Source organism: Daphnia pulex, chromosome 3 (genome assembly GCF_021134715.1).
Source record: "Daphnia pulex isolate KAP4 chromosome 3, ASM2113471v1".
Classification (NCBI taxonomy): domain Eukaryota; kingdom Metazoa; phylum Arthropoda; class Branchiopoda; order Diplostraca; family Daphniidae; genus Daphnia; species Daphnia pulex.
Window position 1 is genome coordinate 9,813,944 of NC_060019.1, and position 19,171 is coordinate 9,833,114.

Below are 19,171 nucleotides of genomic sequence, written 5' to 3' on the forward strand. Positions count from 1 at the left end.
CCGGCACCATCAAGAGCGGTGTCGAGATTGATTCGCCGACGAAAATCTGCCGCGTGTAATAAGAATTTTCATCGAGTGGCTGGGTCGGGGGGAGAGATCCTGACTGCAGCCAATTCACATTTCCAAATCGATTGCTCCCCTTCAATATTTTTAAAAATCATCCCCAAAGAATACTGGCAAGTTGATTTCGCCTTAAGTTTTGATAGTATGTGACGCCCCCCCCCCCCCCCTATCCCAAAATAAATATAGGAAGTGACGGAGAAAAGTCGATGTTAACAAGTTTTTCCGGAACTGAGACATCGTTTACGATCCTGATCGGGAAAGGAGACAGGGGATGAAGAAAATAGAAAACTTTTCTTTCCTCGCCTTTTCTTCCGTCGTCTTCCCAATATTTTCACAGTCTTTGGAGATGACTTTTGTGTGCACAAGGATAGGAAAAAGAGGCAAATTCGGAGCATGCGTGGAGCGAGCCGAGTCGGGAGTCGGAGTAGATCCATCGATATATACACGGCCGCGTCCTCCCCTATAACAGCCCGCACCGGCCCGAGACCCTAGTCTGTTCCCGTATCCTCGTCTTAACGGTTTGTGTCGCTGGGTGGTGAAAGCGGATAAAGCGTGCGTAGACTGTGAATATTTCGGCCAGGGACGGCGCTGTGACCGTGCTGGATGCTTTGGTGACGGCTTTGCGTCTTTTGTGTATGTGAAACCGGATTGTTTACTCATTTTGTTTGCGGCACCGTAATTCAACCAAGTGTACCAATGTCGGGAATAAGGGGTTCCTGGCAGCCGACAGGGACGATCCAACTGCGGTTCAAAGTGAGTTGTTACGGCAAGAGGAAACTGTTTTGTGTGCCCGGTTCAATAATGTTACGTTTTTGAAAGTCTTCTCCGTGCAGGGAAAAAGAGAAAAAAACGAACCAAACCATAAAGCTGATGAGATAAAGGTTTTACGTAGCGTCACTTGCAATCCCGGAAGCCTTTGTAAAAAAAAAAAAGCCGGATCTATTTTTTTGTGGTTGTTTTGTTTTCATTTTCGTCGCTGTCAGATTAAGCTCAACACTTAAAAAAGAAAAACTGGTCGAAAAAAGTATCTCGTCACATGAATTCTAGACTAGGGGAGCCTAGAGAATGTCCCTCGTACTTTGATATTGTCTGCAATGAAGTTGGAAATCCAGCTCACGTCCGTGCCCAAGTAGACACGAAACATCAAGGGAATAGCTTTGCAGTTGCAGGTTGTTTTTCTGTGCAACGTCAAATTGCCTTCATTTTGAAAAGAAAGAAATCCGTTATGGCCAACAACCGTCGCTTTTTATTTATTTATTTATTTTTTTACTCCGCATTGTGTTGGACATTATACGGTGTTGTACGTGCCGGTTACCTGAGCACCTGCAATTTTCTTGTCGTCGGGTTCGACGTTGTTGTTGTCGTGCCAGCCAAGAGTGTTGACTCGTTGTCGATGGTGGAATGTGACAGAAATAGCGATGCTTCGCTGGAAAAGTAACGAACGAACGGATCGATAAAAAATGCCACCCCATTTTTATAGTCTTGTTTTTTTTTCTTCTTTCTTTCTTTCACACTCGACTTGGTTGGTGTTCATGGTAATCAATATTTTTCCTTCTTTTTCTTTTTTTTTCCGTAGAATGTCTTACGAGAACTGGAGCAGAAGAAACCACAATTGGACGAGCTCGTCCAGACGGCCGAAAGTATTAAGGATGGAGCACCGCCCACCGGCGGCAAACAGTTACCGGCACAAGGTAAACACCATATATTTTTTTTTTCAACCATATAGTCGTCACTCCTTTTGTCGGCGCGTCGCTAAAGGATTTTTTTTTTGTTTGTTCAGCGAGCGTACGCGTGTTTTGTGCGCTACTCTGAAAAGGGTTTCCAGATTAGGTTGCGCCATTCTAAATTTTTCAAGGGGAAATCAAGTCTCCATCCCTTTTTTTTAGCAAATAGCCGGCTTCTACGCCTCGAATAATTGCTTTGCTTGATCAATCGAAAAGCCTCTCCCCCCCTTTTATGTATTGGTTGTGCGGGAAAAAGAATGATGTCATTGCGTGACTGCGCCGGCTCTCTCTGTGTCTCCCCGTTTCTATTTCCACTTTGATTTCTCCCCCCCCCCCCCCAAATTTCAGATGGCCATTCATTGAAAAGGAGACTGCGTCTGTGTAGATGTCGATGTCTCTTTGTTATCTCATCGGTCAGCACTCGGTCGAAAGACTAAATCCAGAAGGATTTGTGTCCTTGTTATCTTTTTTCTTTTTCTTTCCTTCTCTTTGCTGGTTTGCGGCCGTTAGCAACGCCCGAAACGACGCCGGTTGGTCTCGAGAGGTCGTATATAAAAAGAGAAAAAGTCGCTGCGTGCAAATCGACCACGGGTCATCATCAGACGAGATTGGAAGACTTGCCGCCCAAAGCCGGCCTCAGTAGTCCAGCAGTCTTCTGCGGGAGGATAGCGCATAAGATGGAAGGTGGGGTGGGGATGGAGCAATCGGATTAGCTTACACACACACACACAGAGAGAGAGAGACGAAAAGAAGGAATCTGATCATTCCTCTCTTTTTCTTTGCTCCTTTTTTTTATGTTGTCCGGCGTCTTTTCCTCCGCTTTTCTTCTATCCCTGTTTTCATCCATCTTCCCTTTTTCACTGCGGGATCGAGCATTTCCCCCTCTGGTTTTTTTACTGCGTAGCAAGTAGTGATCGTTCAAGCTGAAATTAGGGGTCGTTATCAAGTCCCGGCTCTCCTCTTATTTCGTTCTTTTTTCGTTTGCTTCTCTTATCGTTCATCATAAAATCTTCTCCGTCTTGCTTTTCATTTCTTATTCCTCTTCGCCTCGGTTTCATTCTGTAATGGTGGTCCATCTTATCAAGAACCTCGGAATATGTCAATCCTGCAATCAGTTATTGATTCCCTCGCGTTTCACGTCGGCGTACACGACAACTGTGATGTGAAAGTGTTGGAAAACAGGGTCCTCAGCTTTGATAATGAAGGCAGGTGGGAAGTCCTTTGACGGGGGAGGATGACGAAGAAGAATAGATTTGAAATCATCGTAATTGTCTGGGCCGATGAACTTTCCTGGGTATTCTACCAGGATCTGAAAATTGAATTGATATGGAAGGGGGTTGTGTATTCAGGAGACATTCAATCCAACGTTCTCCGAGCTTTGTATAATTGCCTTTCATTACGATGATCCTCTCTCTCTCGCAGACCTCCTCCCTCCTCTCCTCCTACCCCTTTTATCGCCTTGCGTCTCGTACTAGTCGACGATGGAAGGGGTGGGAGTATCGAATGACGTCTCATCTCTCAGATGTTTACCATAATAGTGCCTCGGGGATTATATCGATTGACAAAAGGCAACAGAAAGAAAAGGAATACAAAAAGGGGAAAAACAAGAAACAGCCGACGTTCCAGTTTATTTGATTCTCAATTTTGACCTACGTATGGCCCAGCTGCTGGTCCTCCGTCAAAAAAACAGTGCCAGAAGCCAAGCAGTTCTTCCGCTGGATGTAAGAAGAAGAAGAAGAAGAAAAAAGCTGCGGCTGCTCATTCCGTGACTTGCTTTTATTGAATGTTGCTCGGCTTTTTCTATCCACCCAATCACTATAGACTTGATGTCAATGCAACCATTGGTTAAAAGAGTCTCGTACTACGCCGGTCGAGGATATTGCTCGCTTAATATCCATCTAGCACGATGAGATGACATCTACAGAAAAGAGGCAGATGAAAGTGTGTCGCGACTGGCATTGGGATGGGTGGGTGGGCATTTATTTCACGGATTGATGACAATTCCCGCCACTAGCTTATACCTCGGTATCTCTTGACTCCACCACTCCACACACTCCTCAACCTCATGCAAAGGACTAGAGGGTCCCATGTCTCCCCAGCTATTGATTCTTGCTGGAGAGGCCTTGGGTGACATTCTCCGCTCTTCCGGCGCACGCACTGAGTTATTAGCAAAAGTCCCTTTCATCATCCGGCTTCCTCCTCAACCAAGTCGGTTGTTTTTTGTTTTGTTTTACCTTAACCTCGTTTACCCCGGCGGTAATGAACTCTCTCGCCCACCTTTTACAGTGATGAAAAACAAGACCTCGTCTTGACTTCCTCCATCCATCCATTTCTCGCTCCCTCGATCATTTATGACTTTCATCTCTTTCCCCATTTTTCTTTTTAATTCTTTTGAGAAATTCATTGTTATTCTTTTTTTTTGCCATTTTATTTAATTTTTTAAAAAATTTTGTTTTTATGATTTGGGTTTGTGTCATCAAGACATGACGTCACTCCCACCATTACTCTACCACCTGCGAACGTGCTTAAGAGGTAAAAGAAAAAGTACTTGCGACGTAAACACGCACTGTGGTGCACACTGCAAGTTAACTCTTAGTCCAGATTTCTGTTGAATTTCTTTTGCCCCCCGTTGGCATGGCAACTCATTATTTCCTTGATTCGCCCACATTGCATGCAATTCCGCACGATTTTATTTGAGTTTATTTTTTTCCCCCCTTTTAACTCGTAGTTTAAACATTTGATGGATTCGTTTGATGGTTTGACGAGTACGAAAAGCCACGAGTCCCGGATTGTGTGCCTTTTCCCTCTTTTCTTCTACTTGCACTGCGGTAAATAATGAGACACCGTCGCTGCTTGCGAGATAAGGTCGTCGTTCCCTACGGTTTCCTTCCAGCTAGGAGGGGCAACGAGCGAAGTTTTTCGCCCCCCAAACATTTTTTTGGTGCATTCGTTTCGGCAACAATCCCGCCAAGAGCTCCCGAACGTCTTGCTTCCTCTATTCTTTCTCCATATTTACATTCAGATTGACTGTGGGGTACGGAGTTGGATTATCTGACTTTTGTGGAGCCTTTTCCTTCCCAATCTTCCCCCCGGAATGGAACTCGGGGATTTCTCTTTTTTTTTTTTTTTTTTTTATTCGGGACTAGTATGAAAGATATTTTTCTCCTTTTTTTCGTTTGAATCGATGACGACAAAGGGACTTGTAGGGCCAAATAGAAGGAAAAAGGAAAAACTACGGTAGACTCTTCGTCGTGGGTTGTTTTTTATTTCCCCCGTCAGATAATCAAGTTAAAAGGGGGGCGAACGAGACATCCCTTTTTTTTACTGGCTGTGCTGCAGCTGTATACAACCAACGAACATACAAAGGCTCTTTACTCGAGTCATTACCCAAATTTTCGTGAGCAACAGTCGCCCAACTAGGAAAGGATGGGCCGCTAAAAAGAAAGGGGGTTTTCATTATGGGATTTCGCACTCAATCTGCGTCCTTGCTCTTTTGAACGAGCATCTCCATGGAAAGGATAGCGCCTACTTTATAGTGATTTTCTCTTTCTTCGTCATTTTTTGGGTGTAGAAGATGCGCGAGAGGGGAGAAAGAAATATGACGACGGGCTGGATGGAATCAACCAAGCGACAATTTTCTTTATTTTCTTTTTTTTCCAAGATATTGTTGTTAACTTGCCGAGTCGTCTAATGTTGCAGAGACACGGAATAGTTTTTCAAGCGCGAGCGTGCGCCGGAACACACACACACAAAAGTATAGAATTTTTGAGATGGATACGTATGGGTTTTTTTGGGGGGTTGTCTATTTCCCTTTCAGACGGAAGAGGAATTTATTAGTTAGTCCGTTTTGAATTGCGCTTTCATGTCTTTTGTAATATTGAATTCCACGTAGACAACGAAACGCAAACACACGCATTGTTGTTTATTTGATTACGTCAAATGTTGTGCCCCGAATTCCCGTCTCTTTTGGACGCATGATCGACGACGCATCAACAGGATAAAAGAGAACGGGGAGAGCACATTGTGTATACCTTTTATTACTTACTGCCGCCACCGCTTAGACTCCCGTTTTTGTGTGTGTGTGTGTGTGTCTCCTCCTTCCTTATCCACAGATCAGGAAGAGAATGGATCATGTGAATGAAAAGAAGAAATAACAAAAGGATCCAGAGGAAAACCTTTTTTTTTTCCTCCCTCGTATTTTTTTGAAAGAAATAAGAGCATTATCATGTCATTCAAATAACGATGTAAATCTTTTCTTTCCCGTGTGTACTCATGTGGGTGTAAAAAGAACGCGAAAAGGAAGGAAGCGCTTTAAAGATATGGAGACGAAAAGAAGAAAAAGATGCAACCAGGAATAACCACCCCGACACACACAAAAAAAAAGAGGGGAGGAACTTTATTTCCTCTGTTGGGTCATCACCGACCGAAGGAAGTCGATTTGGCAGTTGCCTTCTCTCCTTTTTCTTTTTTTTTGGTACGGTCGTGAATGTGTCCCATTGTGTGCGTGTATCAAGCGGTCGCCGCTCTCTTTTGTCAACCGTAACACACGGCGACACACTCGACTAAATATCGACCATCCTCAACCACTTTCTTTTCCCTTCCGCGATGGATGCACACAGGAGATGAATGAATGCAGTTGTTGTTGTTACGCACTGGGACTGCACTGCCGGCACAGGACGTCTGATGTCCGTTCATCCATCTATCACCAAATGAAGTCCGAGCGTGAGCCAAAGCAATCTCACTCGTCAGCCGTGAATGCGGCGGTTATCAAAAAAGTTGATTAGAGTTTGATTAAGTGTTGGTCCGGAAGAAAATGTACAAGAAGAAGTAGACGGGTGTGTCCTACAGCGGAATTGACAAAGTTGTGGAGGCGTATGGGAAAGTTTTTTTCCTTTTCCTTTTCTTCCGCTTTTATTCTCAGTTTCTCTATTCTGGTGGACAATTCCCAGTGCTGGAGAGTCTGTCCGATATCTACTAGAGGAAAGAGAAAGACGAGTGTGTGATGGCAAAACAGGAGAGAGAGTATACTAGAGAGAGAGAGAGAGAGAAGACGTATTGATCGGTTTCTTCCACTCCCCGTGTTACTACAGTAGTACGACGACCACCACTGCAAGTAACCTTCGTCCCTCCCTCAACCCCCTCCCCCCTCGCTCCCGTTTTCCTCTTGTCCGTTTAGACTCACCCCGCCGGAAACTAATATTATACTACTACTCTCTATCTCTCTCAGACAATTTGGGCGTGTGTTTTTCTACTTTGTTCTTATTCTCCTCTCGTTTCGGACGAGCCTCCTCAACTGTCCCAGTAGTCGGGAATGAAATATGGAAGGCCACTACTACTACTCCTCCACTAGGAGAAATCAGCCGGCCCGTGCGTATTCAAGTGGTCATTAGTCGTTGAATGATTTAGATGAAGGCAGCAGTTCGAGTTCCTTGTATAATGCATTATGTCCGGCATGCGTATTTATAACCCGCTTGTGTATGTGTCTTGTGTGTTTTGGACGGATTCTGACATTCGGCAGGCGGCCCTTTAATCCGTCACTCACTGGAAGCAGAGAAAGAAAACGTGCATTTATCGTGTGAGAGCGTGACTGGCTGCGACGTGCATGTCGACGCCATCTGGTGGCGTTACGTGTAACTGCTTTGCGGTCGCCCAGTTTCAAATCGGGAAACGCGACGAAAATGGATGAAATAATATTAACTCAATTAAAAACAAACATTCGGTTATTTTATCTTTGTTGATTATTATAATATTTGTCTTTTTTCCCACCTTTGTATGAGCAGTTAGCAAACTACGTGAACATTGGGAGGAAACGGCCAGCGCCGTGACAGCTCGGCGGAATCAACTGGAAGAGTTATTGACGGATTCACATCAATTTGAAAGACGGAAGCAAGACGTGGACCAATGGCTCGGTCGAATGGAAAATCGACTTTCAAAATTGGCCCCCGTCGCCGGTACCGCCGATTTGATTGACACGCAACACCGCGAACAAAAGGTATATTCCAGATTGTTTTGTTACTTTCGTCTGAATATCATTATCATTTTTTTGTGTTGCTAAATTTGATTTGGCTTAATCATGGTAACAGGTCCTTCATAACGAGATCCAGCAATACAAATGTCAAGTGGAGCAATTGACTCAATTATCCGACAAGCTGGTATCCAGCTACCCGCATGATGACACAAGCCGGGCAGTCCGTACCAACGATAACCTCAATCAACGCTACTCAGTTCTCCATACGGGGTATATCGTCATTTTCTATTGATAAGGAAAAAACAACTTCAAATTTTTTTTCTGCTTTCCAAAATAAAAAATTCAATTCAATTTCCGTTGTTCTGACAGAGTGAACGCAAGAGGACGGGCCTTAAATGCGGCTATGAGCTCGCTGCACAGTTTCGACCGATCACTGGACAAGTTCATGGCCTGGCTATCGGACACGGAATCGGCACTGGAATCGCTCGAACTGGAGCTGGACAGCTACGGACCGGGTGTCAAGACGTCTCGCGAACGCGCCCTGATGCAGCTCAAGGTAGGAATTCATCCCATCACATCAGAATCTCCAAGTAGTGTACTGTAATAGAGTGGATCAATTGGAGCATCCTCTCTTCTCGCTCATTGTCAGCCGGTTTTCTCTCCAAAACCTCCGAGAATGTGTGATATAAGGGAGACGGCAATAGGAGACTGAAAGGTTTGGTTGAATGTGACGTCAAAGACGACATTGGGAAGCTGGTCAAAGCCTCGCCGTAAGATATATCTTCTCGATCTTCGATACAGAATGTGAGGCTTCTTTTTCCACCCACCCCCTCTTACCAGTTGTGATGTTGTTGGCCGAGACAAAAAAAAAGGGAGAGAGATGATGATGGACCATAGAAAATGGAAAGAAAAAAGGATCGAGCTCTTTACCTTATCCAAAGAGGAGAAAATGCGATCGATCTTGTTCTTTCTTTTGAACGATTATTCACTCGACACTCGTACCACATGGATTGATTCTTTTGACTGGACCAGACCCGCTTGTTTGTTCCGGACTGGGGATCTATTATCTGGGCTGTTAGCTGTCATTATTGATTTTTCTCTTACGCTCTCTTGATCCTTACTGTCAAGAACTAACGACATGCTTTCTGACAACCGTTGTGATCGCCAGAAAAAAAAAAAGAAAAGAGATTTTCGCTCAGCTGTCATTTGCCCGGGATTTATTCTCTTGAATTTGAATGTACTCATTTTCTTTCCCTTTGTCGTTCCGTCATGTACTGCTGTACTTGAAAATGAGTCAATCAACAGTTTGCAACAAGCGAAGGGAGATTGTGAATGGCTAAGTCGGAAAATGCGCCGCGTCGGGTCCGCAAAAGTTTCTGAGAGCGAAACGACAAAAAATAAATCCGTTAATGAACGGAGCGCAAGTTCGGTTCCGTTCCGTTCCAACCCGTTCGTTAGCCCAACAATTTGACCTGACTGCTAGTTCCAATTGTTCCCGATCTGTTCGGGTGGGGGGGTTTGTCACTTGTTTGTCTTCCGACCTTTTGGAGATAACATTCACGAACGGAAAAGTTTTCTTATCCGCGCTAGTTCACGCTAAAAGGTTGCAATCGATATACCACCCCGCAGCCCCCCTCCTACTTGACCCCTCCCCCTCAGCACCTCTTGAGGTTGCCATGTCACCTAACTATTGCGACTTGTTGTAGTTGATTCTCTGTTACAGCCGCGCGTCATTCCAACCGCAACGAACTATTTCTGGCGGACCCGTTTCCAAGTCAAGAATTTCCCCCTTTTTTTTTATTATAACAGTCCGCTCTCCACCGACCGTCCATCATGTGATCTGTTATCTCTAAATGTTGGCTGGCATTTGTAAAACACGGCCGTCAAGTGTTCATTTTGAAAATGGTGGAACATGACTGTACACAAAAGAGTGGAGTGGCACGGTCGTGCTCTTCTCGGCTGCTCCCTCCGACCCAGGGGCTACTCCATCGAGGGTTTCTGTTTAACGTCACGAAAGATATCGAGAGTGGCGTGTGTGTGTGTGTGTGTTTCCCTGTTCCAACGGATACCAGGGGGCGAAAGATCCAAAGTCAAGAACATGGAATGAAGAAGAAACAAGGATTTCTCTGGCGGGTGTATAGGTATAGAGAGAGCTGGGGGGCAAGAGCGCGCGTCAAAACCGCACACGCGTCGATTCTCCGTGCCATCAAGGGGATTCCGGGAGAGAGAGAGAGAGAGAGAAAGTCCTTTTCCCTCGATGGATCTTCTTCTTCTTGTTCTTCCTTTTCTTTCTATTTGGAAGAAGAGCAGCAGCAGCAGGAGGAGCGGCGGCAAAAGAGGACAGGAATCGATGGGCGAGTGAGGGACGAAGGAGAGAGTGGAGAGAGAAAAGTTTTAGCGGCGCCGACGCCGGATGGTATACAGCAGTCGCAGCCGCCCGTGCGGAGGAGAGAGAGTGAAGGTTTGCCCGTGAAGAAGGGAAAAAGCATTCCCAGTCGTTCTCCGGATTCGGTGATGATCGTGTGCGTTGCATTTCTCTCCAGGAAGCGGAGGAGTAAGTAGCCGGGGCAGAGAGTCAGGTGCGCGCGCGTTCGTCCGTGCAGTGCGTCGGTGGTGGTGGTGGGGTGCGTGCGTGTTTGGCCAGCGTTTATGAATGCCGCTACTGATGAAACATCACGTCACTTTGGGCAAAGGTGGAGGTGGCGGAGCAGAGGGAAACAGTGCCGGGTGCGAAATCATTAGAGGACGGACTCCTATCATATTCCACAGTGAATCCGGATCGGATTCATCCTCGTCGCCCCATGGATGTTCATCAGACACACAAACGAGTCATCATCAGCGACAGCGGGCAACATCATCCCGCCGGCCGCCTCCTTACCGCACCGTGCCTTTGCCTTGGCCGGAAGGGTCTTCGAGCGGAGAAGGAAAATCAGCCGCACATCCGGCGGCGGCGGCACCCGTCAGGGCCAGATCGGTTCCTCCCCAGCCGCCGATTAGCGTGACCGCCAACACTGACAAGCCAGCCAGACCCAAATCCCTCCATCAAGACTTTCTTGTCACTTCCAATTCGACCCAGTCGCTGAAAACTCCTCCGCTGGCCTCCCAGCCGACATATCCGTCTCCGCACAACACCCGATGTTATCCACTTCGTCCGTCGGTCTCCGCCTCGGCGTTCCCACTCAGCGTGAGCTTGCAGTTCGACTGTCTTTCGCCCGAATGGTCTACCACTTCCGATCTACCTGTGCCAAGTCCAGCTCCGGCGGAGAGGCGACATTTCGTTCGGCCGTCGCGGGCCATTCAGAACCAACAACCCAACAATCCCACCGCTCCGATCCCTCGCTCTTCCAGCGTTCCACGAGCCCAGTCGCCGTCCTCCCGCGGTGCTCTTAGTAGTGGCCGCCATCCTCGCCCATTATCACATCCTGCTGGACCCGCCGGCTCTCAATGGGCACTCGGCTCCCAGCCGGCCAACGAGTTGAGAAGCCACGAGAGCCTCTTGAGTCGAAACACGGCCAGCGGCTTGTCGTGCCTGGCCACGTCTCGAAGTCACGGTCACCTGGACCACCGCCAACGCCATCAACAGTTTCTTGAACCTTTCGGGTCGGGTCAGCGCTGGCCCCTTAATTGTTTCAACGGTTTTCAGCTGGGAGCCACTCCGGCGCCAGCTCCTTCTCCTTCGTCCACACCCAGTCCATCGTCCCGCCCACTCTCCCACCTGCCAAACGACGCCTTGCGAACAAACCATGGCATACGGATGCTGGAAACGAAGCTGGATCTTTACGTCGACATCATGCATGCCCAGGAGAGATTTGTCCAGGTATCTCATTTTCAGACTCTTGCCTCCAACTGCGACGACTAGTGCCCGTGTGGTTTATTGTTTCGATTGTCCTCTCCCGTTGATTGGATAGAAGAAAAAGAACACTCGACTTTATTGACCTCTCATTGCGGATCTCATACACACACACACTCGGCGGAAGCAAAAGAAAAAAAAGGGGGGGGGGAAGAGAAATAGGAGAGCTATTGCTTGTCGTTGTGGCGGAATTTCCATCAAACGGATGTAAAAGGGGACGAAAGAGAAGGGATAAAACGGAAAGGACTGCCACTAGAACTTGAATGAATCACTTTGGGCGGACGGGTTCAGGTGCACGAGCCACAAATTTAGTCTCTCTTTTTTTTCTCTCCATCCCACTCGGCATCTGTCTGTTTTCTCTCGTATTACGTATACCGTTGGCTACGTAGGTGGATGATCCGATTGAAATGGATGTTACTGGAAATCCATACTACCAGAGTTGAACGGCTGGATATGGGACCACCAGAGATAGATTTTCCTTCTCTCTCTCTCTCTGCTCAGCTCTTTCTTTACTTATTTCCCTGGGAACATCCATATATTCCAATAAGAAACGGAATTGAAGGGGGGGGGGACTCGAGTTATATTTGATTTCCTTATCGTATTAGTATTGTATACATACACTTTGGCATTTCCATCATTGCGGCACGTTAGAAGAACGGGCCAGTTGATCCGTAAAATGTTGTGTGCCGGCCGTCTACGTCTCTCTCGCTGGCTCTTTCATCACGTCGGAATGCAGCCGCCCCTGGAAATATCGTGAAAACGCGGATGTTTTACGGAAACACATCTCCCCCCACCACCCGTGTGTAGGCTTGTTGCGTGTTCACTCCACAGTCTGGGGGTCGTGATCAAAAGAATCGCTGGGGTCTCGGGATATGATGCCCCGGGATATTGCCCCCACTTTGTTCAGAGAGAGAGATAAAGATATAGAGCTAGAGCTAGGAAGAAAACCTTGTAAATTGATTTGTGCATGGCAGTCGCACAGGCCCCGTTTCTCCATGTCATTCCAATTCCATTCTCTTCTTCTATTCATTTTCATCTTGTTTTTCCTTTTCATTACTTGGCTCTCAGTTTTTTTGATCCTCCGGGATCAACACCATCAGCTCGCCCCGAGTCTGTCAAGGATGAACACGGCGACATTTGCATTGATTGTATCACAAAATGTCAACTCGTTTTGTCTTGCGCTAGACTCTCACCCAGAGGCACGTAGCAGCACAGTTCGCCCTGCTCCTACCATAGCATAGTCTAGTCTCTAGTCTGTGCGTATTCCTGGAAAAGTTTAGCCACTTGACTAGACGACGACGCCTTTTTGGCTTTTGAATTTTTTTTTTTTTGACTCCCCCAATGTTCAATGAAATTTCTTCGATACAATCAATCACTGGTAGCGTCTCCCCCTTCATTGAATGGCTTTCCGGAAACCAATTGTATTGTTATCCGAAGCTGATCCGGTTGATGGAAGTCATATTAGCATATATTGCATTGAAGGCGGCTCTGTGGCATACATTTGCGTAATGGAGATGTTTCGTCCGGACAGCCGAGCAGCCAATGTCTAAGAGTATAGTCGGGAAACACTAGTGTACATACAAGAGCACATTGCAATGGTTCAGAGAGCAGCAAACTCTCTGAAAAGTCCTTGTTATCTCGACCCGTCGTTTTCTTTCTCAAAACTAGATCCCTCGACGAGAAAGGGACCCCACTTAGGGTAATGGCCGGTGCATGCCACTATATGCAACCACCCCCATCTATATCTCTCTTTCTCTGGTCCCTGCAGGAGAGCCAAGCAACCTTGGATGCTGTGTGTGCCAGCGTAGAACTTGCAACTTTTCACCTAGGAAATATTGAGCGTCGTTTCATTTTTTTATTTTTTTTTCGATCCTGTTTTTTTTTTTACATCCCCCACACAACGATCCACTTGAAAGATTGATGATCATTGACTAGGATTGCGCTTTATTGTTGCAGCAGGCAAAGAGGGCAACACTATATAGCACCTAGTAGCACCTTCGATCCCCCCCCCCCATCTCCTCGCTGCATTATTGATTATTCATGGAATGGCTAAGATATACATTGTGTGCCAACGGTTCGAGCAACGCGCCGGAAACTGAATCCTCGGAAAAGGGGGTTTTCGTTTTTTAAGGTGTCGGAGCTTTTACTGCTGTTCGTAAAAACTCCTTCTGTTGCTGCTGTCGTTTTTCCCGTTAGGTACTTTGCTGTTATCTATTGAAAGTCAATCTTCTTTTCTCCCATGTGCCACGTGCATTATCTCATGAAAATCTCAGAGAATATATAGATCCGAGTACCCAACCTGGTGCTCACATCTATGCAGGGTCTCTTGTCTCCGGGTTATTTCTTTGAAACTTTTTTATCGTTTCATTCCATCAGTTAAAAATACAAGAGAGAAAGAGAGAAAAGGAGATTGTCGATGTTTTTGTGCCAGACGCTATCTCTTTCCATCTTGAAGTCTTTGATTGCCGGTCAAAATAGTTTCGTTGGATCCGATTGATCTCTCTAAGAAAAGGAAATGCAAATGTAAAAAAAAAAGGGTTTGGAAATCAGATTTATCAAAATCACTTTAAAGAGCGACTAGCCCTGGGACTTTCACTTGGCATATCTCTTGTTTTACACAACAACATCATGTCTTGGTCTTTGAATCGCCGAAAACGTTGTATAGTTGTCAATTTAAATTACATTTGAAATAACAGACAAGCCAGAGGGTCCATCTCCCATTGAGGAAACGTGTATTGTCAGCCATTTTGGGTTTAGGCAGCGTAATAATAATAATAATGCATCGCTCTCTTTCCCCCGGAATTATATGTATCTATCCTTTGCCGGTCTATTGGAATAATCATAACGCTACCACTTACAAGGTAGACGCACACATTGTGTTGCACTGCAGCGTGCTCTTTGAACGCGGGCGAGCAGATTCATCAGTTGTGTTCGGAGAGATGAGGGGGGAATTCTGCTCGGACTCCGCCCTCCTAAACATCATTCTTTGTTGATTCTCCCCCACTCCTATTCAGCCACCACCCGCCTGGTCTGCTGATGCTCTCGCTGCTGTTGTTGTTATTGTGTTTCTGGTTATTATAGTAGTATAGAGCATCCTATTTAAGGTGCGAGCACAGTCTAAGAGATTGAGAATGTCAATCACGCGCTCCTCGCGCTTCAATGGGCCTCCTGATGAAGGAGGAAAGGCTCTTTTGATGGGCTCCTTTTTTTCTTCTTCTTCTTCTTCTTTCCTTCCCAAATTCCCCCCCCCCCCCTCCCGAAACTTTTTTTTTGTGCGTGTGTGTGTGTGTGTGTCCCTCCAAACATCATGGCCGTGAGTAGTCTGTCTCCGTTACAAAAGTTAGCCCAGCCTATATTCTGGGATGCCTTTATATACCCCCCCCTCCCTCCCGTTGTCATAGTTACGGAAGTATAGAGTTGAGCAGCAACAGCAGTAGCAGCGGAATAAGCTTGTAACAACTTGTACATATCAAATAAGACCGGGATGCTTCCTTTTTCCCGCCCGTTGCTTCGGCTACTTGTCGCATTGACCTGCTGATTATTTAGCCTTTTCTCGGCTTTGAAAACCTTGCCGCTTTTTAATTTGTTGGCCGGATGGAGCAGGAAGATTCGGAAGGGGGAGGGGAGGACGGAGAAGCGAAGCGAATTCAACTGGAATGATCTGATTAAGAGGATTTCAATATGTGTTGCTTATCCGTGCCGGGAGGGGCGGGGCCAGCCAGCCCGATGGTAAATGCTGACTGCAGTCTCGGGTCTGAGTTTGTTTTGCTTGGCACTTACGCCACACTTACGTAATTCAGGAGTGGAAGAGCATGTTTGCAACTGGGGAGCAACTGAAAACCTTAAATGCAAAGCTAACGACACTGCAAAACCAGCGACTGCTGTGGGAACCTACGCCGCCGCTTTTCTCTCTCTGATTGATGAACCAGTCGGCTGAAAATTCGTGGAAATTTCTTCGGTCGCTCAGGTGACATGGAGAAACTTCCTCTTGTCTTTTGCCGGCAACTTTGCTCTCTTAACTTTCCTCATTCCCTGACTCGGGAAGTTGTCCTCTCGTTCATCTTGTTGATACTGCAGTTGTAATTGCGTCCTCTTTACGCTTGTCTGGGGCGATATGGCGGAGATTTCTCTTGAAATATTCCCCTGGTTTATTGAAATATCGCGCGTTTCGTGCTATTTTAGGTCGGCCAGTGATGCTGGAATCACACCAACTGTTAGCTCTGCTTTACAAAGGAAAAAGAGGAGAACAGGAGCTGTGAGCGTCTACACAATTCGGACGAACAATTTCCTCCTTATTTCCTCGCGACTTCCCACGCGCTGTTGATCCGTTTCTTTGGCCCGCCTCGCCGTAATCTGCGCAGTGTCAATCAAGTCGCAGTTCTTTCCTCTTTCCACAGCCTCTGACATCATGGAGACTTAAAGTTTAGAAAATCGAAATGTTTCCAATTCTTAAGGGACAAAGGTTTAGCGAATTTCACCTCCCTTGCTCAGTCTACTCTGAGGTCTTTTCCTTCAGCTCATTTCTTGTTTGAGTGTAAAAATTGCACCCGCAGCTACCGAACTGCACTTGGATAATGTTTAATTCAGGAACCCACCGTCGACTTGGTTGGTTGGTCTTTATCATAATTCAATCTAGTGTAAAGCTTGGCAGTTGGTTTATACAGCAGGTCTCCTTCTTTGTCGCCGCCTTTAGATGTGTCGGTATTTTATTAAAAAAAGAAGAAGAAAAAAGTTGAGGAGGAAAAGAGAAGGGATCGGGAAGAAAAGAAAATTCACGGCGGGGAGTTTGGCGCGTGACGGAATTAAAACAACAACGGCCAATGTATTCACGATACTGTATACACACACACACACACACACACACTATATCTTAGCTTGAATAACTTGTTGTCGATCTTCTTGGCCTATCTCGAAGAGTAGAACTATCAAACTTTCTCTGATGTTTGTTTTTTTTCTTCTTCTTCTTGTTTTTCGTGACCTTGTCAAGCACGAACGGGAGAAGAACAGAAGACGTCCGTAGATAGACAACTCTTTTGTTTTCGATATTTGAAAAGATCGACCGCACCTTACGTAAAAGATAGGGGGGATGTTCAAAAGATTGGTAGATCGGATAAGGATTAGATTTCGAGACTTAAAACGAGTTGATTTCTAGTCGATGTCTTCAAGTTATATTCTTCCCTGCATTAATCATTGGCCAAGGGAATACAGTTGTAAATCTACAATTTATAGCTATATACCTTGAATTTCCCGGGTTTCTGGGCTTTCACGCGTTTCTCCAAACTGTCCCGGACTGATCTATTTTGCATGATCTCGACTGCAACTGTGCTGGCTAACACATTTTTTATTTTCATTCATTTATTTATTCATTTGTTTATTTATGTTTTTTTTTAGCCTTTTTCCCCCTTTTATTTTTCTTGTTTGCTTTGAATTTGGGATGATAAGCAAAGGCGAGTATTGATCGTTGTCTTCCTCCCGTCCTAATTGGATCTGTTTCTAGTTGAAGGCCTTTTATCGGTCACGTTGTTGACACATTAATAGTTGTATAAGATACTCGAATGTTCATTGAATATCCGATTGGTTATTTGGTTACGCCATTTGATTGACCTTTTCCGGTCCGTCGCCGTCGGGGTGGAGTGGACGGACTCGCTGGGATCCGAACCCAACTCGCCGAGTACGTCGTAGACTAAACGTGGCAACCGGCGCGTGCGAGATATAGCCCCGTGAACTAAATATGAGTTCGTTAAGTGAATTTTCCTGTTTTCCGCCTGCGCTCATCCACTCGTCGTCTCCCACTCTCCGCTCCCGCTCACTTACTTGCGTTTCCCACAACCGCCTGGGCTGCGACAAATTTTCGTCTCGTGTGGGGTTGGATCCTCTCTTCTTTTTTTTTTTTATTTATTTCCCCTCCGTTCACTCCAGCTCACTCCCAACTTACCGGAGGTCAGTTTGAATAAATTAGACGGACCGCTTTAATATGGTAAAGGATTTTAGAACAGGTCCGGTTTACTTTTGGGGTAAACTGGGGAGAGGGAAAGAGAGAGAGAGAGTAAATGAAGAAAGTCAAAAGTGACATCACTGCTCCAGCTTGGCTTGTTCATAAATCCGGAAGCCTGTTGTGACAGTAGCTCACGATCTCTGGCTGCACTTCCGACGCCAGCCAGCCAGCACCACCACCCTGTCAGCGCTGAAAATCCGGCTGCGTTCCTTTTACCCAGACGAGCGTAGATCAATTCATAGAGACTCGGGACGCAGAGTGAAGCAGCTTAAGCAAAAAAATGTTGTTCAAAGATTTTAGAAGAGAAAAAAAAAATTGAAAAAATACCTGTTCCGGTCCATTGGAAAAAGCTTAGGTAGAGAAATGGACGGGAGTTTTGCGATGAAAAAGCCTTTGGAGAGAGAGAGAGAGAGAAACGAGTAAACGTACCACATACTGGATCAATACAGTTTTACAGGTCCAGCTGTCGGTCGATTCCCGTCTCCATTTAGTTGTGTATATTTGTCTGGCGTGAGTCTGTGAGTCTGTGTGTTTGTCTAGATGTGTGGCCTCTCCTCGAAATTAAATGCGCGCCAAGTTGTCGGCTGAAGACTCTGTGGGAAGAAGAAGAGTGTCTTTGCCTAAATGATGGCGCAAAGTTTCTTGAAAAACAATTGCGGGTCGCGGCCGTTAAAGTTAGTAGCCCTCTCTCCGTCTCACTCTGCTCTTCTAGATTGTGTAGCGCGGGCGAGAGGCGGGTTGCGGATACGGACGAAATTTTTATTTTCCTTTTTTTTTTGGGTTCCCCTCTTCTTTTTGAAAATTTATATGGCGCATGTCTCCCCTTGATAAGGAACCACCAAAAACAACGACGAAAAAAAAAAGTAAGGAAAAATCACCAAAAAAGTGGCGCTTGAATGTGAGCGCGGTCTATTGCGTTTTGACGGCGACGTATTTTTTTTTTCGCGCACGAAAATAAAATAAATAAACAAGGCACCGGGAAAAAAAAGGAAAAAGAAAAATGGAGACAAAAAAAAAGAAAGTGCCGGCGGGATATACTGTGTATATATATATATGTAGTATCGGACTCTTCATGCAATGTATTTGCCCGTCGCTATTGATTCCTCCCGTCCCGTCTTTTTGGGTGCCTGTATTTAAACAGCGTCTTTGTCGCAGGGCACACAAAGCTATACTAGAGACTCGAAAATGCTGCTGGGAAAAATACTGTACACCGCATGTCTTTCTTGTCTGTCTTGTCAGTCGTTTTTATTTTCGTTTTCTTTTCTTTTTTCTTTCACCCGACGGCCAATTGCGGAGTAGTCGGCATCTTTCGTTGTTGAGGGCGGTGGTGGGTAGTGGTGGTTATCCCAGGCGGCGTCCGACTTCTTTTTCACTTCTTGTACACCCGCATGTTCTACAAAAGTCATTTGTTTTCATCGGTAAGACACGCCGGAAGAAAAAAAAGACTCGCGCAACATCTTCTCATTAATTGGAACTTTTTTTTTCCTCCACCCCACCCCAAGTCTTTGTGTGTTGGTGCTCATCCTCTTTTGGGAAAGAATACGGAGAAGAGGATGGTCTGAACCAACTAA

The 19,171-nt window shown here is 45.9% G+C and overlaps 1 protein-coding gene across 12 annotated transcripts in view; it reads left to right on the forward strand.

The window, feature by feature from the left end:
• The window catches only part of LOC124190269 (dystrophin, isoforms A/C/F/G/H-like), a 50,183-nt gene that overhangs the window by 19,876 nt on the left and 11,136 nt on the right, over window positions 1-19,171 (forward strand). For 9 of the 12 annotated variants that reach the window (XM_046582882.1, XM_046582885.1, XM_046582892.1 and 6 more), the window contains 5 exons: window positions 1,640-1,754; window positions 4,269-4,319; window positions 7,568-7,779; window positions 7,871-8,025; window positions 8,125-8,311. In XM_046582882.1, the coding sequence (XP_046438838.1) occupies window positions 1,640-1,754; window positions 4,269-4,319; window positions 7,568-7,779; window positions 7,871-8,025; window positions 8,125-8,311 (720 nt within the window). The remainder of the gene's footprint in view (window positions 1-1,639; window positions 1,755-4,268; window positions 4,320-7,567; window positions 7,780-7,870; window positions 8,026-8,124; window positions 8,312-19,171) is intronic. The other 3 variants (XM_046582886.1, XM_046582888.1, XM_046582893.1) reach the window with 1 other exon arrangement.